At 36.3% G+C, this 20,404-nt stretch overlaps 8 protein-coding genes across 8 annotated transcripts; 4 read left to right on the forward strand and 4 right to left on the reverse strand.

The window, feature by feature from the left end:
- Positions 1-147: 147 nt before the first annotated feature.
- Positions 148-2,239, reverse strand: B0P05DRAFT_520880 (beta-trefoil DNA-binding domain-containing protein). Its single transcript, XM_051575811.1, has 2 exons — positions 579-2,239; positions 148-533 (listed from the first exon to the last, which is right to left on the reverse strand). The coding sequence occupies exons 1-2, from the start codon at positions 1,879-1,881 to the stop codon at positions 187-189; spliced, it is 1,650 nt and encodes a 549-aa protein (XP_051439634.1). The 5' UTR covers positions 1,882-2,239; the 3' UTR covers positions 148-186.
- A 2,602-nt stretch (positions 2,240-4,841) lies between these two features.
- On the reverse strand, positions 4,842-5,537 carry B0P05DRAFT_460474 (PQ loop repeat-domain-containing protein; the record flags this gene model as incomplete). The annotated part of the gene is made up of 2 exons (XM_051574010.1): positions 4,842-5,060; positions 5,106-5,537. Coding segments are annotated over 2 exons (651 nt in total), but the record flags the coding sequence as incomplete, so codon positions are not given.
- Positions 5,538-6,414: 877 nt separating this feature from the next.
- B0P05DRAFT_520885 (uncharacterized protein) lies at positions 6,415-7,179 on the forward strand. The gene is made up of 2 exons (XM_051575812.1): positions 6,415-6,541; positions 6,587-7,179. Exons 1-2 carry the CDS (start codon positions 6,457-6,459, stop codon positions 7,123-7,125), a joined length of 624 nt encoding a protein of 207 aa, XP_051439636.1. The 5' UTR covers positions 6,415-6,456; the 3' UTR covers positions 7,126-7,179.
- Positions 7,180-12,616, reverse strand: B0P05DRAFT_601352 (uncharacterized protein). Its single transcript, XM_051583249.1, has 14 exons — positions 11,664-12,616; positions 10,511-11,603; positions 10,456-10,483; positions 10,396-10,425; positions 10,144-10,368; positions 10,066-10,116; positions 9,814-10,032; positions 9,727-9,780; positions 9,649-9,690; positions 8,862-9,625; positions 8,751-8,840; positions 8,711-8,729; positions 8,450-8,689; positions 7,180-8,401 (listed from the first exon to the last, which is right to left on the reverse strand). Exons 1-14 carry the CDS (start codon positions 12,329-12,331, stop codon positions 7,209-7,211), a joined length of 4,716 nt encoding a protein of 1,571 aa, XP_051439637.1. The 5' UTR covers positions 12,332-12,616; the 3' UTR covers positions 7,180-7,208.
- Positions 12,617-14,548: 1,932 nt separating this feature from the next.
- B0P05DRAFT_520892 (uncharacterized protein) lies at positions 14,549-14,835 on the forward strand (the record flags this gene model as incomplete). Its single annotated transcript, XM_051575813.1, has 2 exons — positions 14,549-14,600; positions 14,646-14,835. Exons 1-2 carry the CDS (start codon positions 14,586-14,588, stop codon positions 14,832-14,834), a joined length of 204 nt encoding a protein of 67 aa, XP_051439638.1. The 5' UTR covers positions 14,549-14,585.
- Positions 14,836-16,354: 1,519 nt separating this feature from the next.
- On the forward strand, positions 16,355-17,487 carry B0P05DRAFT_520894 (RmlC-like cupin domain-containing protein). Its single transcript, XM_051575814.1, has 3 exons — positions 16,355-16,489; positions 16,537-16,634; positions 16,682-17,487. Exons 1-3 carry the CDS (start codon positions 16,414-16,416, stop codon positions 17,387-17,389), a joined length of 882 nt encoding a protein of 293 aa, XP_051439639.1. The 5' UTR covers positions 16,355-16,413; the 3' UTR covers positions 17,390-17,487.
- Positions 17,488-17,923: 436 nt separating this feature from the next.
- On the reverse strand, positions 17,924-18,969 carry B0P05DRAFT_520901 (uncharacterized protein). Its single transcript, XM_051575815.1, has 4 exons — positions 18,500-18,969; positions 18,322-18,446; positions 18,237-18,279; positions 17,924-18,197 (listed from the first exon to the last, which is right to left on the reverse strand). Exons 1-4 carry the CDS (start codon positions 18,875-18,877, stop codon positions 18,054-18,056), a joined length of 690 nt encoding a protein of 229 aa, XP_051439640.1. The 5' UTR covers positions 18,878-18,969; the 3' UTR covers positions 17,924-18,053.
- Positions 18,970-19,194: 225 nt separating this feature from the next.
- B0P05DRAFT_520905 (uncharacterized protein) lies at positions 19,195-20,162 on the forward strand. Its single transcript, XM_051575816.1, has 4 exons — positions 19,195-19,286; positions 19,330-19,456; positions 19,498-19,724; positions 19,771-20,162. Exons 1-4 carry the CDS (start codon positions 19,223-19,225, stop codon positions 20,094-20,096), a joined length of 744 nt encoding a protein of 247 aa, XP_051439641.1. The 5' UTR covers positions 19,195-19,222; the 3' UTR covers positions 20,097-20,162.
- Positions 20,163-20,404: the final 242 nt, after the last annotated feature.

The following is a 20,404-nucleotide window of genomic DNA, read 5'->3' on the forward strand; positions in this document are numbered from 1 at the left end:
ATATATCGTTCCTTTTTCATATTTTATTTGTAATTTTTATAGAAAACATGTATAAAGGTGTCATTATTTATTATTTATTATACAGCATATATTTGTGTGTGTGTGTGTGTGCATATGTAAAAAAAAAAAAAAAAAAAAAAAAAAAAAAGCATAGAACTATATATACAACATAAAAAAAACATAGAGTTATAATGGATAAAACTTATTTGTTTTGCAAAGTGTACCATCTCCTCTGACAAACAAAACAGGTATTTGATGATACGCTTCTTTGACATGCAATAGCTCTTGTTGTGAGGGCATTTGACACACCAAAAGTTCTCGACTACGATATTCAGTAGTTAACTTCAAATCACCAAACCAGACTTGAAGGTCACGCGAAAAATTCTCGCCATGCAAGTGGAGTACAGTGGGTGATTTGATAGACAAATTTAGAAGAAAAGGGAATGTTGTATTTAAAACAGTGTTATCAGTTGGCTCGTCTTGTTCTTCAAATAAAGATTGAGTAGGTAACATGAAGGAGTAGGTAGTACAATCTAACAAACATGGATGAATACTTGATAAAGTATGTCTCTTATTACCTGTGCCAACAATGGTCCATACAGCAGCATCAGACACATCTTCTTGCCAACAAGCACCAAGTCCTGCTTGAATCGAAGACCTGCGTGTGTTTGTAGAACTATTGCTACTGATACTCGACTTGCGCGAAAACATATCTTCCACAGGATCAATCGAGACACGACGCTTACGCACAATTTTCTCTGCCATGGTACTTTCTTCTATGACAACTGGTTTTCGGGGCTCTGTGATCTTGTGCATGCCTACCATATCATTCAGACAAGCAAGGTAGGTGGGTGGTTCATTTGTTGGTGCGACAATTTGAAGTGCTACCTTGTGCAACTGAGATACAGGGTCACCCAACACTTCCTCATCGTTGACCAAGGTGCCACCCACCACTGTTGAAGCTTTATCCACCTTGCGGAGGATCATCACCGGACTCACAAGACCAGTCGTCAGACACTGTAATACAACATGCTGATTATAATGGATAGGAATCATCTGTTGTCGCTTCATGGCAATAGCAGGTGGAGGGGGTAAATGGTCAGACAGGTCAACAAGACTGTCGCCCATCAACAGACTCGAGTGGCTGTTTTCTTCATTGTTGACCAGCCAGATGACAAAGGGATCCCAACTGGTCGTGCGGGCCACAAAACAAGTGTTTTCCATCCGTGCAGGTTGACCAGGAATAGGCGAGGCAGACACGCCGAGGTATTTGGTGGATACGGTTTGTGACCGAATACGATTGAACAAAGACACAGTGGTACCATGGTGGATACAGAGTTCCATGTTTTTGGCACTCTGTCGCTTTTTGGATGGCTTACTGATCACTTTGATGCCTTTGGATGTAAATGCGCCTAACTGGAGACCATTGGCTAATTGAATGCGTACAATGGCTTCTACGCGTTTACGCTTTTCGTCTGCATCGTTAATGTACAGGTGTTTGGAGACAGATTTACCCGAACCCAAGAGCTCTTGTGCTTGGTTGTTGTAGAGTTCAATAGGTTGGTTACGGACGTCTGCTGAGCTACGGAACCGGCTTGGGTGCTCGGATGGAGTGTTTGAGCAAGCACCAGAAGTAGAGGCCTTGATAAGATGTTGTCCTGTTTGTCCAACGGTTGTACCAGATACAGTAGACCATTCAATGTGTCCTGATTGAACTGCTTCACCTGAAATGGAAACTGTGAGTTTGGGTGGGAAAAGAAGAGAGCCATCAGGCAGTTTTAAAACTTCATTTTCATTTGTGTTGAAAGAAGTGGACGATGTCCACCAATTTGTACCTACAAGAATAGCCGTAGGTGGAGGACACAGGAATCTATACAACATCAGTCATGGAAACAAACATTGAATGTTACCTTTTTTCAGTACCATAGCTCTTTTGAGCTACTTTACTGGTGAGAATAATGACTTTTCTTTCCTTGTCATGAAGTTGATTGCTCACATATTGATGAATCAATGATTTCAATTTGGTTTCATTTAATGTGTGCTGCAATAGCTTTGCATTGGTCAATCGGCGTTGATCAACCACAAATCGAAAATGGTCTTCAGTAGCCATGACAGAAGGAGAAGACGTTGTTGAAGAAGACGAACTAGAGGCCATGACAGGACCTGTGGTAGACATCATGGCACTCGTATTTGGAATAGGTGAGGACGGTGTTGATTCTTGTGCAAAGATACCAAATGGCTGCTGAGTATAGAATGAGACACAAAAGATTCAAAATCATGCATTTCGTTTGTTTACTTACTTTACCATATGATTATGAACAGGATTCTGTTGTTGTGGCCATTGAGGATGGCTTTCTTCTTGCAAGGACTCTAAAAAACCAGGCGTAAAGAATCCAGGTGTTGTGTTACCACTGTGATTGGATGCCTGGTTCCATGATTGAATCCGATAATTGGTTTGCAAGTCATGAAGCTGTAGTAGTGGCTGTTGTTTGTGTGGTTCTTGTTCAAAATCATGATCCTCTAAGCTAAGCATGCGTTGTATGTCGTTTAGATTTTCTCCCACGCCAGTGTTATTGCCGTCGTCATCATAACGAAGGAAGGGATTATTGTAGGGAACAAAAGAACTGGAAGCTGTGGGTACCCAATTTTCCATGTCAGATGATGTTGATGCTGTGGTTGTTTCATCATTGTTTGGATGAAAGTGAGGGTAGTTTTCTTGTTTTCTTTTACGAGAAGTAGAAGGCTCAAGAGAAAAATGTGGAGGAAAAGAGTGATTGTTTGGATTTGAGTCCATGATGGGCATGACTTTTCTTTTTCTCTCTTTTTTTTTTTGTTTTTGTTTATAAAAGAGAAAAGAAAAAAAAAGAAAAAGAAAGAATCAATGTGGGGTAAATCAAAACATAGGCGGAAGTTAAAAGGGAATAAGCTTTTTCTTTCTTTCTTTCGTTTATCCACATGAGTAATATTCAAGTCAATGACATCGTTCTATACTTAATTAGAAGTAATTCAATGACGATAACTCAATGTTTTTGCTCCAGCTTGAGTGACCAAATATAGAGAACAAATGATCTTGTTAAATGCCTTCTATCCCTTTCAGGTTTGCGCAACATTATTTTTTGTTCCCGAGAAATAGCTATTTGTTGCTTGTTATCATCTATCTAAAGCCAATCAGCTTTAGTCTAATGCAAGCTGAGAAGTTTGTTCTGTTTTTTTTAGGATAAATGAGGAAGGAGGGAAATGATCTGTGTTGTTTTTTTGGGTTACCCAAGTTCTCCAAACATTTCCAAATCAAACACTAGAATCACTTGATACTTCATCACCCACGTACAAAAAAAAAAAGAAAAAAAAAGGCGTTTCTTGTTTTGTTCTTGTCGATTTAGTTTAGTTTGAACGCGTCTTTAGTGTGGGTTTGGTAATGCATCAATTGTATGTACGCGTTTTGAAAAAAAAAGTAACCTTTTTTTATTATTTATGATGAATGTTACTATTTTTGTCGTATGATCAAAGAATAACGACGTACAAGGATCTTTTTTTAAATCACAGGAAAAAAAAGAGGGTCTTCTTTTCTACACACTCTTGCTTTTTTTTTTAAGAAACTTCTTTTTAGTTTGTGTTGGGGACCTTTTTTTACTAACATGCTGAATGTAAACTTTATTTTACTTGTCTTTTTTCTTATTGAAGATATATATGTCGTTCATATATATGATATAATACGCTGTACAAGTATATTCATGCAAAATAAAGTGTTTGCGCACACATGTGATGTATACACAAAAATCTTTAATTTCTTGTGTCAAAGTCAAAGGTAGAAAAAAGTTCAAACTCAGGAACAACACAACTTGTCCAACGTAACAGATTCCATCTAATTCCAAAAAGCCACATAGAGATAGAAAAAGTTCTAGGCTGTCTGTTCTAACAGCAATAGAAGTGACAAAGTCAATCAAAATTATGTTTGCAAGAAGAGTCTAGGAAGCACAAAAAAATGGAGGGTTTCAAACATTTAATATCAAGTTGCATTAAATCAATACAAGTACAGAACAAGTGTGTTTATCAAATAACAAGGTCGTGTTACTGCAAGACCAATAAGGTAGCTTGGTTACTATCAGTTTCCATAGAAAGAAACAAAACAGTCTATTTGACTCATCAACATTCTGATTTGTTTGCCTGTAAAAAAAAAATAAAAAAAAAAAAAATAAAAAAAAAAAAATAAAAAAAAACTATGATGAACACTATTAATTTAGAATGAACAGATAGATACATTTTTCCTAAAGATATTTTGGCTGCATTAAATTCGAAAGATTCATGAAAAACGTTGGCAAGTTCGAAGTCTATCTTACGAACCTTAAGTTTAATACAATGTTATCGCATAAATCATGTAAATGATCTACTATCAAATGACAGAAGCATACCAAGCAAATACTCTATTTAAGCAGATCCAATGACAACAGTGTTGTTTAAAAAACAGATATGCCTTTTAAATAGGTCAGAAACGGTCACCAGCTATACGCAAAGGTCAGCCAGTTAAGATTTTCAGCTCATTTTGCCTCAGTCTAGACGATAGGTCGAGAACTGAAAAATCGAGACACACACACACACACAGAGAGAAAGAAGGAAGAGCGACCTGTCTCTCATTCTAGTGACTCAAAACAAACACTGCATTAACTCTAATCAAAGTTAAACTCCATTTTGATTACGGTTCCAACTTACCGAATCGGTAACATGCACCTTGTGTATCGGATATTTTGTTTACTCCGTCCGAAAGCATATCTTTACTTTGACAAGTAAATACTGACTTGCCTTCAATGCTGATCTTAATATTATTTTAAGGAATATTTTATTTTCTATGCAATTGTTTCAACATGGCTATGTCGATCACTTTCGTCATCTTGAAGCATAATATCGTTACGAATACCCAAGAGTTTTTTGACATAGGTTGAAAAGAAAATGAATTGGAGCACAATAGCTGTATCAAATGTCAACTGAATGATAGCACAAGCAACAAATTGAACAGGCGATCTTTGGTGAATAAAATAAAAGGCCTTGAAGCCATCACCAATAAACTAATAGCATGTTAGAGTAAACAAAAAAGCTATTAACTGTCTTACCCAACTTCCTAGGATCAATAAACTAAAACCTTCTGTGCTCTTATGCTTGAAATTAGTCAGCAATTGAGGCAGAGGCAATGTAGCTTCACAACCCAAACTCAAAAAACCCAAAACTTCAATAAATACACTATATTGATGCAATGAGAGGTAGAGAACACCAACAAAGGTTGTAAATATCAACAAACAGTTGAGATAATCGAGAAAATGATCCCAATCCCAGAATGTACGTTGATACCACTTGAGTTCAATATGTCGCTCAATTTCAGCAGCATGGCGGCTATCAGAAGAGTCTGAGGAGATGGAATCGTGTCTAATCAAAGGAGTAAAAGGGACATTTGTAGGCTTGTATTTTACAACAGTAAATAACAAAGCCATCATTGCAATAAGCATCACAATTGATTGGAACAATAAGGTATTATCAAATCTCTTCCCAAACCTTTTTAAGAGAAAGATTAAGTGATCTTGTTACTATTGTACTCCTTTCCCCCCTTGACTTACCAGAAAAATAAACGTAAAATACTAAAAAAAAAAGGGGGTAAGCATGACTTTAATTTAAGCATGAAAGAGTTACTTTGCAAAACATAAAATAGCACATGTGACAGAGTTAAAACCTAAGCTTGTCTTGTTCTTTGAGATGATGCGAATCTACATTGGTTACCATCATGAGCTTTCTAAGTTTGTCATCAACTGAATCTGATTACCTGATCAAAGTACCCAATAGTAGGAGCAAAGACCATAATGACACTCAAAGCTGTGTCTGCAATACTTGACATTTTCTTTCTTTCTTTATTTTAGCAAGACTCTCTATAACCAATGAATGCTTAATGAAAGAAGGATCCATTGTGTAACAAGGTTGAATAAATTTTTATAAAGGCACCAAAGTTTTTTTTTTTTGTAGTCAAACATAAAGACATGCTTGTAATGCTTAAGAATTCAAGAGAAATATATTCAAATTGAGCCTTCTAAGTTATGAATTGACAACTCCAAGGGGGGGGATTGAAAGCATTGACCACATTTCCCTATTTTCAATGACAAATGGTATTCTCAATAAACAATCTTGATCGAAGCTAGTCGGCTTTCAACTGATTATATTACTTCATAATTCTTGATACATAAAAGAAGAAAATAGAAGAGTAATGCATACCAAGAAAGTATTCAAGATAGAAACAGCATTGCCAATTGGCTTTACTATTTCTATTGCATAAAAACCATTGTCAAAATGATGACCTATTAGCAGGTGGATTTTTAATATACAACAGCGAACAGTCGCTTTCTCCCTTCTTGATATTAATTAATTATTTTTTTTCTTTTTTTTTCTTCTTTTCTTTCTTTCTATTTTCTTTTTTATAAAATGGGATGCTGTCAGTCTCGACCAATAGATAATCATCATGTACAAGTATCAAACACACCTCAAGTTACAACAAATACACAGTCAGGTATGATAACTACCGAAAAAACAAAATTTTAAAAAAAATGCACAGTACCCTCTATCGTGATCACGAAAACACACTCAACGGAACTGCCATTACCTCCTCCTTCTTCATCAACAAACCCTGTTACAACACAAGAAACCGACAAGAGAAAAATATCATTAGAACAAGAACAGAGTTCAGAGAAACCTCCAGTTGATGATAGAGAAGAGAAGGCCACACCACCTCCTGTTTTTAATGATTTATTGTCACACAAAAAAGCCACGGAGCAAGACGTTAAAGCATCCGAGAATCATCACGCTCCAGTGGAAGAGGCGACAAATGAATGGCCTATTTTAATTCGACGCTCTAATTCATCACTGAAAGACACTTTGATCCAAATTCCTGTTTCTGAGCCATTCATGACAGTCTCCGATTTGAAAGGAAAAATTGACATTGATGATGACCAGCAAATCAAATTGATCCATTTAGGCCGTATTTTGCAAGATCATTTTATACTGATTCCATCTTCTGTTGATCCTCTAGAAAAAAAGAATACAATTAAAGTCTCTCACCGTGGCGTCATTCAAGCCATGATCTACAGAAATTAAACAACAAAAACAACAACAAAAAATTACCCGATTTTGAATGTTTAAGCTAACGAATTTCATCTTATTATATATATAAATATTTATTAGAAAGGCAAGAATAAGTCATTTATAACGACTGCAGGTGTAACAGCCGTATTCTCGGTTGTAGGATTATTATTCAATTGAGTAGTAGTAGTAGTAGTGATGGTAGTGGTAGTGGTAGTGGTTTGAGTGTTATCTTGATGATTATCAGTAATAGTGGTAGTAGCAGTAGGAGTGTCAGAAATGGTTGTAGGAACATCAATAGAAGTGGTAATTGTGGTAGCTTCTGTTGTAGTAGGATTGGTTTCTGTGGTAATAGTGGTAGTAGCAGTAGCAGTAGTAACTTCTGTTGTACTAATGATGGAAGCAAGTTTAGTTGTAGGCGTAGTCATATTACTAACAGAAGGCATAGTACTATTGGCGCTCTTAAGAATTAAACTAAGGGCTTGAGCAGTAGCAGATGTATCTCTATCCACAACAGGAACATTTTTTTGCGTATAATACATCCCACCATGGAAATCACTTCCAACAACCACAGTAACATTTTGAAAGAGATCGACTTTTCGTGCATCACTGGGCATCATTAGGAATTGAATGGCATTGGAAAGTTGGACTTTCAAGATCAATGCGTTTTCATTGACAGCTGTTCCCTTGGGAGGCACAGCAACAGGCGGATTAAAAGCACCAGCCAAAGTACCCAAGTTTAAATAGGATCCAGATGAGCTTATAAAGAAGACGTTTGCACTGACACCAGCAACTGTATAAGAAGTATCGAGAGGATTATAGAACTTGACCCAGATTTGAGGAGTTAAGCCAACCATCTTCATTTGATTCTCGACAACAAGTTGAGGAGGAATACCGACCATGTTTGTCTTGAGAGCCACTTGAGAAAGACCACCTTGAAGAGGAATGATCTTGGTTGAATTCGCCGAGCCTTTGACAGTCAGAGGAGTTGTTTGTCCCGTAAGATAGTTGGTCAACAATCTTGACAATGATAAGAGGTCAGTCGATGTCATTTTCAAGCTTGCAGTCATTTTGTTTCTACCAGGCTTGATCACTGCTTGACTCAAAGTAACAATACCTACTGAAGATTCGGTAGCATCCATGATCACGTTGAAATTAAGGTCTCCAGCAGTGATTGTGATTTGCGAAGGATTGTTCAGAGCAATAACGATATCAGCAGCAATGTATGTAGCATAGCCACCAACAACCTTAAGAGAGATAATCTCAGTGGTACCGCCAAAGTTAGCAAAGCCTATATTCAAATAAATCAATACACATCTATACTTTGTGCTTTGCTAACCATTCAAAGAAGTTTGAACATCAAAATTGATATTGTTGAGCTTGAAATCACCTACAGCAGTTTGAGCAATAGAACTCACAACGCCTTGAAGGCCAAAAGGAATGGCAGGCATCAGAGTAAGTCCACCAACAAATTGACTAAAAAGAGCTTCTGATCCAGAGTAGACTTCGAATGGAATATTACTAAAAGCCGTATGGACAATGCTGTCAGCTGAAGTGGTTGCAGGTGATTCGGGAATATCTAGACTGGCAACATGATGACCGTTTGAGTTGGCATCCACCTTCATATTAAGCGATTTCACGCCTAGAGGGAAGCCAAAAGGATTCTTGAGTTGTGCTTCTACATTTTGAGAGCCAGAAGGAGGAGCAAAAGGATTTTTGGTAAAGTCGATCTGCAAATCTTTCATGCTAACAGCAGATATCAATTGAGGTTTAGTAGGAGGACCGGGCAATACAACATTATTAACCTTGATGGTCTTGAAAGCATCCGATAACCATTGAACATCACCATTAGGACCAGATGCAGAAACACCCTTTACAGTTAAAAGAGAGCTATTGGCACTCAAGAAGTTTTCAAAAACTTCAGTGATAGCAGCTATACCAGAAAAAGTACCTCGAGGAATAAGACGACCCTTCATAGCCAAGTTGGCAACACCACGAGGAGGGAAAACAGCAGCACCATTAGATCCAAGTGGGCCAAGATCTACACCTTTATAGAAAGACTCAAAACCAACACCTTGGAAATTAAATCCAACTTGAGAAGGATTATTGATAGTCGTTTGAGCAGTCAAAGTTATGCCTCCAGCAGCATCATTGCTAGGCAAATCAAAAAAAGATATCTTGACAGCATCCTTGAAACCATTCGCACCTCCCAGCGTGACAAATTTCTCCATGGAGATTTTGGTAAACGTAAATCCAAGAGCAGTAACGCTCACATCCTTGCTATAGATGTCCCAGATAAAATCAACATTGTTGATCATGTAGGCTGCAAATTCAGACATGGCGTTTCCATCCGTAATCGAAAAATCGCCGCTGATATCAAACATAGCACCAGTATCAGGTTTGGCTTCAATGGCTTGCATGGCGACTTGACCAAGAACCTTGCCTTGCCATGCAACAGTCAAGGGAGTAGGGAAGCTAATAGAAGCAGCCATAGGACCAGTCTTGGTAATAGAGCCTTTCATTTGAATTTGAACCCACTTTCTGTAGGTGCGCTCATCACAATGCTTTCGAAAGCAAGGACTGAGCCATCCACAATTTGTTGCACAATAGGTTGACCAACAATAGGAATCAGCGCGGTGACAGAGCTATCGGTTGTGATTTGAACATTGGCTTGAGCAAAGTTGAGTGTGTTGACATATTGACCAATATTCAAGCCAGAAGCAAGTGACAAATCGACCTTTAAGCTTTTCATAGCCTCCATGACAAAATTGGAAATGTTAAAGCCATTAAACAGACTAGAGTCGGCTGCAATGTTATCTTGACCTTCAATATGAAAACCACCCAAAGTAAGCAAGGCATCAAGAGGGCGTGTGTCCAGTTGAGAAGTAACTGCAAGAGAACGAAGCAAGAGGGCAACAGCAGCTGGCTCAGTGTTCATTAGCATGCTGAGTTCACTTGATTGAACTGTTGTTTTTCCAGGAATGACAATAGGGTTACTACTGATATCTTGATCAATGTTACCAATAGGCATACCATTATAAGTGACTGCAGAAACAACCTTTGTGATAGTCAGGCCGGCAGAAAAAGGATTGGCAATAGAGACCTTGACATCAACAATACCGTCTTGAAGGGTTGTAGGACGAACAGCAAGGGAAGAGCCTTGAATTAAAGCAACTTTTAAACCAGGTAAATTGGAGGAAAGGGAGACTTGAGAGAGTGCACCTGAAAGTGATGCAATATCAGTTGATTCTTTGGTACCTTCAATTTAAACGTCATTGTCATGACCCATGACATAAGTGCTTAATAGATTTTGGCCTGTTTGAGAAGACTTGGGATCAAATCTACCAGAAGCAGAGATTGTATTCATACCGCGCTTCAAGACTAGATTGATTAAAGTAACATCGCCCAAGTTAGTGGAGTCAGCCAACATGGCAAAAGTAACATCACCAGCAGCAATGCTGAAATCAGAAGGATTCTCCATAGTAACATTAATAGACAATTCAAGATGATCACTTTGACGGCCAACTACATCGAGTGAATTAATGAGAGTGGCAGATGAATTTAAGAATTCAAGACCATGAAGTAGAGTAGGAACTTCGAAATTGATGCCAGATAAAACAAGAGGGCCAATGGTTGTATTTACTTTGGTGGTAGCGTTACCAGCAACCAAAAAAGTGTAATTGTTGGAAGCGGTCAAAGCATAAGTGTATTCATTGTAGACAGCCTCTTTTCGAGTAATGCCAGCCATTTGTGAGTTATCAATCGCGAATTGTAGCTTGCCTTCTTTTTGATCACTGGTAGCAGGAGCATAAGGAACATGCATAATGGCAAAGCTTTCAAATCCACTCGATTTATTAAGACCAAGCGTAATGTTTTGAGTGACTTTAGTTATATTGAGAGCAAAACCAAATCGCATACTGAATTCAGCAGTAACAGCAGGAGCCTTGACTGAAGGTGAATAAGGAGAATCCTTGTTAAAAGCAAGGTCCAAGTAGCCCATAGAGACAGAATTGATAATCTTCAAGGGTTGATCAGCAACAAGGGCGACATTAAGTGTGACAGACTTGAGGCCTTCTGAAAGCCAATCAATAGGATTTTTTCCGTCTGGAGCAGCAGAAACACCTTTGGCTGTTGTGTTTGAGATCTTTCCGGCAATATAACTAGAGAAAAGAGTACTGATTTTTGCTTGAGCGGTAGTATCGTTTGCTTGCGACTTCATGATACCAGAAAGCAAAATATTATTATCTCCTTTTTGAAGAGTTACATTATCAGCATGAACAAGCCCAAGGTCAACACCATCGTAACCAATGGTCATCTCAATGTGGCCAAGTTGAACACCAATAGGCGAAGGACTGGTCAGGATTGTACCAAGTTGGATGAGAATACCACCATTCATAGCATCACCGGGAAGCTGGAAAGAGTTGATTCTGACTTGAGGGAAGCCGTTCATTCCTTCGAGTGTAATGTCCTTCTTGAGGTCAACAGTAGCTGTTCTATATTGTTTTATAAAACCAATAAGTAACGATCATTTCTTGAAAGGGCTATGTATTTACCTGGTAAGTGCAGAGATCTTGGCTTTGCCGTTCAATGTCCATGTAAACTTTTCGTTAGCCAACATGTAGCGAGAGAAATCAGAGAAAGCAGCAACATTGGTGATAAGAAAAGGTGTAACCGTATCAATTGAGCCGCGACCACCACTAATATGTGTATTAGGTAATGTGATAGCACCAAGCACAGTATCGTTGTAAATGACTTGAATATTGTCACTAAACTCGATATCTGCACTGAAAGGACCAGTGTTTTTGAGATCAGTGACCATATGCATATAAAAAGTAGTGTTAGCATCAGCACCAGCAACAACTTGAACTCCAGAATCGGTGGGCGGCTCAAATGTTATTTGAGCTGTATTGACCTTGATTTCGGAATGGTTCAAGGTTGATTGAGCAGTCTTGGGAAATGCAACAAACAAGATCAAAAGCACAACTACTATGATAACAATAACAGTAATGATAGAACATATAATCCAGTACTTCTTATTCTTGTAGAAAGGCTTCTTTACTGGAGCTGCGGGCTTTTCAGAATACTGTTCAAAACTATCGTCTATTTTGTCATATTGTTGATGATGTTCAGCTGTAGTCGTAACAAATTCATGGTGAAGATGATGTTCATCAACACCTTGAACAGCAAACGGTTGCTGTCCTTCGTTAATGCTTTCAGGCATTATTAATCAATGAAAGAGTGGAGAAGAAAGGCGTTTTTCTATAAAGAAAAGGATTGACAGTATCAAAATGATAATGAAGCCTAGTGTATATATATCAATGAGTTGCTGGCTATAATTAACGTACTCGAAAGAAGAAGCAAGTATCCAAATCTTTTTATACATGTAATTCTTTTTGCAGTAACACGATAAGACTAAATGTGGGACACCTCCACTATTTCTGCTTGGTTGTTCAAGCTCCAAATGAGGAAATACACTTTACCAATAAATAGAATTTTATGTCTTTTTCTTTCTCCTGTGGATTACCCATAGGATTCTCTCAATAATCTGGCATTCACAGTTGCTCGTGCAAATGGTTTACGAGTGTGCCAATTTTTTACATATTATTTTTGAGGGCTATTTACTTAATCATTTAATAACTATCTTGCAGTGCAATCGTTTTTTTTTTTCAGTAAAAATGGTACCTTAAAAAAAACAAATTGCAAGTTACACAACGGATTAAGTTTTGTGATCAAAGAATTCATATGTTTGTCATACTAAGCACTGGTTTTATTTGTATACTATTGTGCCCTTTTTTTGACATTGATTGACGTTTTGTATCTATGTTACCCTTGAATAAAAAAGAGACACAAGCAATAGCGCACAATGGTCCATTAAAACAAATCCATTGTGTCTACTTGAGAAGAATCAATTGAAAATATCTCAATTTACTTTGATCTTATATGTAGGTCATAACTCCGAAACTACAAAATGATTTTGATCATTGCCACTTTATCATTGCACAAGCTTGGCTTTTGTGTCAACAAGTTTTTCTCATATTACAAATCACAAGTTTCATACACATAATATAAAGTAAATACTAACCTTGTAATTCATCAGAATGGAGTTGACAACATTGCTTTTAATAATTGTTTCGGCGACAAAGAATGTAATAACCAAAATGAAAAAAACAACCACTTACTACTTACATGCAAGAGCATTAAAGAAAAAGACAAGATCACGAAAACATATAATATTCAAAAATATAGCTATGTAAAAAAATCTTGATAGAAATTATTATAAGTTAGAGAAAATAGGCTTTTTAAGGCAATTGTCTTCGTGATAATGTAAGAATTAAGCTTTGTCTATTGAAATGCAATTAAAGAATGCAATTCGGCTACTTTCCTTGTTTACTTCTTCCCCACACTCTTTTGCCTGTATCAGTTAAGCAAATTTCCAAAATAGAATTGACAATGATAAAATGCTATTTAATAAAACTAAAAGTAAAATATACAAGGTATACGTACTTTTCCTAAAACGATGGATTATTCTTGAATGCCATATTCTTGTCCTTGGGAAAAACTGAGGCTTGTAAACCTTGAAGCCGGGAAACCAACCATTGGCATCGATCTGATACACAAAATAAAAGAAAAGTGATATATAGCTCGAAAAGGGTCGTTTGTGTACCTGATCCATATAACAGGGACTGTTTGTCATGCCCAACATATAGTTTGTGATCTGAATTAAATACGAAATAGATAATCTGGCCTAAATCCTTTCTGAGAAATAGGGTGAGTATCTCAATTGCTTAGTCTCAAACAAGACATTTATTTTTAACCAGTAAGGCTCTATTCAAAAAAAAAAAAAAAAAAAGGTGATACATTTATTACTGCAAATAGAATGAACATGTCCTTAATTCTTTCTACCTCTCATAATTATCTGCGAACAAATAGCGAGAAGGAATGACTATTCATAAAAGAAAGGATTGGGCTGTTATGGTCAAAAATTTGTTCAATTGATATGCAGGATGACCTTCAAAAGTATGGTGTAGCACAGAAATAGCCTCGCAAATACACAGTACTTAACAACGATTCGATTCTATAGTTGGAACAATGAGACATATCCGTATTAACCATATCGAATTTTTAGACAAAAAGACTTATCAGTAATCAAAGGCGCCATTTGTTCATTATGATAAAGCCAAGGAGATAACCGCATAAATAAGCAATAGGTGATTAGTTTTCTTTTTCTTTTCTTCATCCTAAAATTCAAAAAAAAAATAATGGATTGTGAAATGAGTGAATGTATCTTATCACAGCCCGTTCTTCTTCGTCTTACATTAACTAAATCAAAAGGTTCAGTGATGATTGGCGTAATTGAACGTGCGATGTACGGTGATACCGTGCTTAAAATTGGTAGATCTAGAAGTATTGAAGAAGACGAAAACCGAATTGAATTGAAGAGCAGAGCAATCAGTAGAAAACATGCTAAAATATATATGCTGAACGGTCAGGTAACGTATGTAATTCTTTCATATATAATTGATGAAAAGAAATAGGTCGTTTTGAGAGATAATACATCTTCTGGAGGCACTTATTTGAACGATAAAAAGATTAGCACTAGCAGGTCAAAATCTGCCCCATATGCTTTAAGAAACGGTGATGTTGTTCAGCTAGCAAAAGATCATATAGGCAGGTCAGGAGAAAAGCACCGATGTGTTATTATCAAAGTTGAAATCTATTCTTAATGACAACTTATATTTTATATGATCATGTCAAGTGTTTTTTAGTAGATAAAATAAGAGCCAGCTTGTATCATATGTGAATTACTAAGTAATTTTGTGAAACTATTCACGGTCCTTTTTCTTCTCTTATTGTTTAATTGAACTCAAGAAATGAGTGTTCAGAATCAAAATAAGACTGAGGTTTTTATCAACCATGTCACAGAAGATCATAAACCTATGTACTCGTTTTTATCAGATATGAGCACTTTTTGCGCAAATAACGAAGAGGATCAACTCACTATTTATGAACAACAAGACAATAACTTTTGCACACATACTAAGCAATGTTTAAGTCAACAGGATCTCTTCATGATTCGGCCCAAAGTGATTGGATATAACACAAAAAAAAATACAAAGAACAAAAAGATAGCAACCACTGTGATTTCTGTAAGACGCCTTATTAGAAGAATGAATAATAACTTGACGAACAACAAATTCAAAGAGGAGTGGAAAATCGAAAAATTGCTAGAGGACTTTCAAGCTTTGGATATACAAATAAACTACCTTACAGTTATGCAAAATTTAACATCCACTTTCTTTTAGAAAGAAAATTACAATTAAAAGGATTTAGCATGGCCTTACCCTCAAAGAGTGTAATCACAAGCGTTACCCCTGTACAGACTGACAAAAGTGATTTGGGTATTGAGCTATACCTCATATCAGCCATTGCGTTTACTTTTACAAACAACTTTCCATATCTTTGTGAATTTATGACTATAGGCATATTTTATGATAAAGATAAGGTAATAATATTTAGTATCCAATTCATCTTAGAGAGAAAGGCTTAGTATTAAGGAGGGTTATTTGGCTAAAAAGGGTCTGTTCTTTTTCAGTCGCTAGAAATCTTGTTATTTTGTGCTGAAAGACAGTAAATTAGAGTATTATGAAAAGGCAATTCAATTTACATGAGTTTGTGATCTTGACGAGGATTGATTAGAAAAAAGGAAAACTAATAGGGTCTTTGCCTCTACATAAAGCCAAGGTTAGCAGCCAATTATTTGATTACAATGATTCCAACCCAACGACCGATTACAGACATGCAGTTATTATCGACGTCTTTCAAAAGAAAGGAATCACATATCAATACATTCGTAATGCTTTTTGTGCTAGCGCTGAAAAAGAAATGAATGGTTGGGTAAATGCTATTAGGACAGCAATCATATCTTTAGATGTGTCTTCAAGAGAAAATATGCAAAAAAAAAAAACTATTACCAGTATTATTGAGAAAAGAATTCATTTCTGAAACTAATTCAACTGTGGATACATTATCTCAACTAAGAACTCAAGTGTAAATAACAGTTTAAGCTCTAAACATTTCCGAATAAAGTGTATGATGATGTTCCAAAAAAGGCGCGAAGCGCTAGGCCTTATGTCATCTCAAAAACTAATTAAAACCATTTTACCAATTTATGACTAATTTAAACTCCTCATTAACAAACATTAGTAAAGTGCGTGACTGTTTTAGGTTGAAAAAGTAGTATAAATACTTCGGATTCAAATTCCTTTGAAATCAAAATCAAATTAAAAAATCAAACAAATCAAAATGGCTACTCGTATTGCAAGAAACATTGTAAAAAAGGTTCTCTCAAGAGAACAAATGGATGGTGATGGCGCTAGAGGTAATAGAGTAATTTGGCTTGTAAAGTGTGTATTCATTTTTTCTTAGTTTACCGAAGCATTGGAACCCACGCTCTTCGTAATTTGGATCCTTTCTTGATGCTGGACGAATTCGATGTCAAGGCACCAGGCGGATTCCCTGATCATGTAAGTGCATTTAACTAGAAAAGTGATTTAAACTCACAAAGCAATAGCCTCATCGTGGTTTTGAAACTGTCACTTATATGTTGGAAGGTGAATTCTTACATGAAGATTTTAAGGGACACAAAGGTCGCATTGGTCCTGGTGACTTACAATGGATGTCCGCTGCCAAGGGTATTGTTCATGCCGAAATCCCAGCCAACAATAGTCGAGCACATGGTTTACAACTCTGGGTCAATTTAGCTAGAAAGGACAAGATGGCCGAGCCCAATTACCAAGAATTACCCAAGGAAAAGGTAGCCCATACTTCGCCTGAACCTGGTGTTGATATCAAAGTAATTGCTGGTACTTCCAATGGTACAACAAGTCCTGTCATTACACGCACACCTACAATGTTTATTGATGTCAAGATGCAAAAAGGTAAAAAGATGGAACAAGAAATTCCTGCCAATTATGCTGGGTTTATCTATACCCTTGCTGGATCTGCCAAATTCGGAGGAAGTGAACAGGTTGCTGAAGCACATCATACATTGGTATTGAGTAATAATGAAGGCACATATATTCCTGTTGAATCTTTAGCTGACGATACACATTTTGTTATTATTGCCGGTCAACCAATCAATGAACCTATTGTGCAACATGGACCATTTGTGATGAACACAACACAAGAAATCTATCAAGCTTTTGCGGATTATCAACATGGTCGTAATGGTTTTGAAGGGGCTCCTGAGTTTGTTTCTTCCATTCGAGACAAATGGTAAAAAAGAACGATTTTAGATACTTTGTTTTTTTAATAAATAAAGCGATACCATGAGAGTTTCTCACTCTGAAATTCATGCATGAATTTTCACTATTCAGCACAAGACGAATCACAATGATCATGCTAAAATCTTCTCACAATATATCAAGTATAAAAATAAATAGAAATCGCGTATGATTTTTTTCTTCTTTTTATTGTTCTTATCATTATGAGTAGCAAACATCACGTAACTATCGAAGAATGTCAAGACGAAGATGATATTCGTCAACAACGCATGAGCCAGCAGTTTTCTGTCAAAGATGATATCGATATTTCTCATGTTAATAGCAACCATGATATGTATATAGAAGATGCTCAAGCATGGGTAAGAAAAACACAAATTTCAGTAAGTATATTGACTTGCTTCTAGGAGGAAGTTGATGCCTTGGAAGAAAAAGCAAGAAATGAGAAAATGCAAGATCAATCTATGGCTAAGGAAAATGCTTCTCAAGCTGCTCGTATCTTTACAGAGGCTCAGCAATCCTCAGGCTAATAATTTTTTAAATAAATAAAATTTGTACATATAGTTTATTATTGTTGGTGTTGTTCAGATTGTCTTGTTGTACTGCTTGATCTTACAGGATGATAATGATGACCTATAGATCTGTTATGTAAGATTCATTTGTTTACACATTACTTGTGACAAGAACACGTCCACTCATTCCAACTTGATATACCAAAGCTCTTTGACCTTGTTCGATCAATGATTCAGTTATTCTTCTAAGGCGATTAAACTGCTCATCATGCTCCCATACTTCTTCTTGCTCTTCCTAGTTTAATAAGTATATTATTAGATCATGGTTGCTTACATTCTCTGTCAGTTGAATTGGACTTTGCTGATTTGCTTCTTCACTATGAGGGAATAAGATTCTGCATAGTTGATAGCTTTCTTACATTGTTTGAGTCATTTGTAATTGGGTTCTGAAAGAAGCAACTTGTTTAGCCTGACTTTTAACTGTGGACTCCAACATTTCGTTAATAATCAGCAAGGATTTGTTTGAAATCTCTAAATCAGCGATCTATGATATCAGTTGAATGAGTTTTTCCCGACACAGAACAAGTTTTCATTAACCTTTCTATTGATACGTGGCTCAGGCAGTCCTAACTCATCACCAGTATGACTGTCATTGGGTATATGCTCTTTTTGAGTTGGTGTATATAAATTCTCCTTGTTGTTGACTTGATTTGTTTCAGACATCGTCATTTGGTCCTTTGACTGTAACATATACAGTTGTTTCTTTGGTTTGTAGAGTTCAATACTTGGTTTTTTTAGTAAAGGAGGAGGAGGTTTCGAATGCTGCAATATTTTTTTAGGATTATACAGATGAAATGTTGGCTTTGATTCATGCAGACTGACATTTGTCTTGATATTTAGGCACTCATTTCTTACAAGTGACTTTGGATGAGGACGTATAATATTAATTGCTTTAGGTATAGAAGGCTCTTTCATCTAATGAACAAAAAAAAAAGAAAAAGAAAGGATTCGTCCATTCTTTAATGATACATATAAATTTCCATTACTTAAAATAAATCTTGTTTGTGGTACCCCCAAAAAAAGGAGAGCCAATTTCCATCTTGAGTAATGAGTTTGGAGGCGTAAATTTAGACGTGTGTGCACACAAACATATAATATATGCTGAAAAGTATAACCGTTGATTGCTTATTGTAGAGTGTATTCAATACGAAGTGTGATTAAGTTTCAAACTACGCGTCTGACTCGATGATAAAATCAGGGCATCATTTCTTTTTTTTTATGCATCCTCTTTTTTTTTCTCTCTCTCTCTCTCTTTATAATATGGATTTAAGCGAAAACTATTCTCAATCGATTGATGATATTCATTGTGATGATAAAATTAATCGTAAGCTGAAGCATGTGTTGATGTATTGATTCACAGAAGATAGGCCTGATAACAGATTTGTTTTCATATGACGACTTGAAAAGACGGCGTATACTTGATCATTATTATTTACCGAATGCTCTTTTTACTTCCCCTATATTAAAGACAACAGGCATTCATAATATTAAGCAGTAAGTCAGTGGGATAAAATATCATGTTAAGTCATAGACAGCGTATTTTTGGTCTGGAAGGCATTAAACAAGGTTCCACCAAAGATTACAAACATATGCTTTAATGGCAAGACTTGTGTCGTCTTTTTAACACAAACATTGTGTCCTAGAATGTTTCCTTGGATTCAAGTTTTATTGCCAGTAACAGTCATACTAGATTTCAAAGAGACAGATATAGATAGTGGTCTATTAAAGATAGAAACCCATCAAGAACATTGGACAATAGAAGGTAACCAAATATAGAGGTCATTCAAAGTATTTATGTATAAATGAAGGTATATTAAAGACGATACCATTTGTGTCATTCTGGTATGATCATGTGGTACGAACAATGGTTGGTAGGCTGTTATGTACAACGGGAGAAGCAGTCTATACTGCAACAGAAACTGCAAGTCTGCTTGTTATGCGAAGTAGAGAAATAGAAGAAGCAAGGAAAAGACTTGAGTCTAGAAGTTATAATTCGCACTCATTTCGACTAGAACAAGAAGGTAGTGAAGAAGTCATGATGCTCAGAATTAAAAACACAACCTCTTATTCTTCCAATGCGTCTACGACAACATCTATTCCACAGAAAGAAGGGAAAAAACATCAGACATCTTAAGTATATACGATAGAGTTTATGTTTGTGACTTTTTTCTATGCATAAAAGTAATTTTGCCACTAGCTTTTCCTTTCTTTTTTTTTTCAAGTTGGAGGAAGTATGGATTTGTTTTCCATTATATGGCAATTCCTCTTACTATGGGGGTTTTTATATGTAATTGTGTTTGCATTACAAATATTAACGACAAGAAAAAGAGAACCACCGAGACGACGAAACAATAGTTCGCTTTTACCTACTTTTGCGATCGTCGACAGTAACGACACTATCGAACGAGATCAGTGGTCAATAAAACTATTTCAAATAAAATA

This window comes from Gilbertella persicaria (genome assembly GCF_025201335.1).
Source record: "Gilbertella persicaria strain CBS 190.32 chromosome Unknown B0P05scaffold_1, whole genome shotgun sequence".
NCBI classification, from domain to species: domain Eukaryota; kingdom Fungi; phylum Mucoromycota; class Mucoromycetes; order Mucorales; family Choanephoraceae; genus Gilbertella; species Gilbertella persicaria.

Excerpts from the sequence above, each read along its gene's own strand:
- B0P05DRAFT_520905 (XM_051575816.1), top strand. The coding sequence starts at position 19,223 with ATGGATTTAAGCGAAAACTATTCTCAATCGATTGATGATATTCATTGT. Across the intron at positions 19,287-19,329 it reads TTGTGATGATAAAATTAATC|GCCTGATAACAGATTTGTTT; the intron begins GTAAGCTGAAGC and ends CACAGAAGATAG. Across the intron at positions 19,457-19,497 it reads GGCATTCATAATATTAAGCA|CGTATTTTTGGTCTGGAAGG; the intron begins GTAAGTCAGTGG and ends AGTCATAGACAG.
- B0P05DRAFT_520885 (XM_051575812.1), top strand. The coding sequence starts at position 6,457 with ATGGGATGCTGTCAGTCTCGACCAATAGATAATCATCATGTACAAGTA. Across the intron at positions 6,542-6,586 it reads TACAACAAATACACAGTCAG|TACCCTCTATCGTGATCACG; the intron begins GTATGATAACTA and ends AAAAATGCACAG.
- B0P05DRAFT_520901 (XM_051575815.1), bottom strand. The coding sequence starts at position 18,877 with ATGAAAGAGCCTTCTATACCTAAAGCAATTAATATTATACGTCCTCAT. Across the intron at positions 18,280-18,321 it reads TTACAAATGACTCAAACAAT|TGAAGAAGCAAATCAGCAAA; the intron begins GTAAGAAAGCTA and ends ATTCCCTCATAG. Across the intron at positions 18,198-18,236 it reads CAATTCAACTGACAGAGAAT|GAAGAGCAAGAAGAAGTATG; the intron begins GTAAGCAACCAT and ends TTATTAAACTAG.
- B0P05DRAFT_520894 (XM_051575814.1), top strand. The coding sequence starts at position 16,414 with ATGGCTACTCGTATTGCAAGAAACATTGTAAAAAAGGTTCTCTCAAGA. Across the intron at positions 16,490-16,536 it reads GGATGGTGATGGCGCTAGAG|TTTACCGAAGCATTGGAACC; the intron begins GTAATAGAGTAA and ends ATTTTTTCTTAG. Across the intron at positions 16,635-16,681 it reads CAGGCGGATTCCCTGATCAT|CCTCATCGTGGTTTTGAAAC; the intron begins GTAAGTGCATTT and ends ACAAAGCAATAG.
- B0P05DRAFT_601352 (XM_051583249.1), bottom strand. The coding sequence starts at position 12,331 with ATGCCTGAAAGCATTAACGAAGGACAGCAACCGTTTGCTGTTCAAGGT. Across the intron at positions 10,033-10,065 it reads AAAAACAACAGTTCAATCAA|CTGCTGTTGCCCTCTTGCTT; the intron begins GTGAACTCAGCA and ends ACACTGAGCCAG. Across the intron at positions 9,781-9,813 it reads TGCTTCTGGCTTGAATATTG|CCAATGTTCAAATCACAACC; the intron begins GTCAATATGTCA and ends ACTTTGCTCAAG.
- B0P05DRAFT_520880 (XM_051575811.1), bottom strand. The coding sequence starts at position 1,881 with ATGTTGTATAGATTCCTGTGTCCTCCACCTACGGCTATTCTTGTAGGT. Across the intron at positions 534-578 it reads ATGGACCATTGTTGGCACAG|ATTGTACTACCTACTCCTTC; the intron begins GTAATAAGAGAC and ends CATGTTTGTTAG.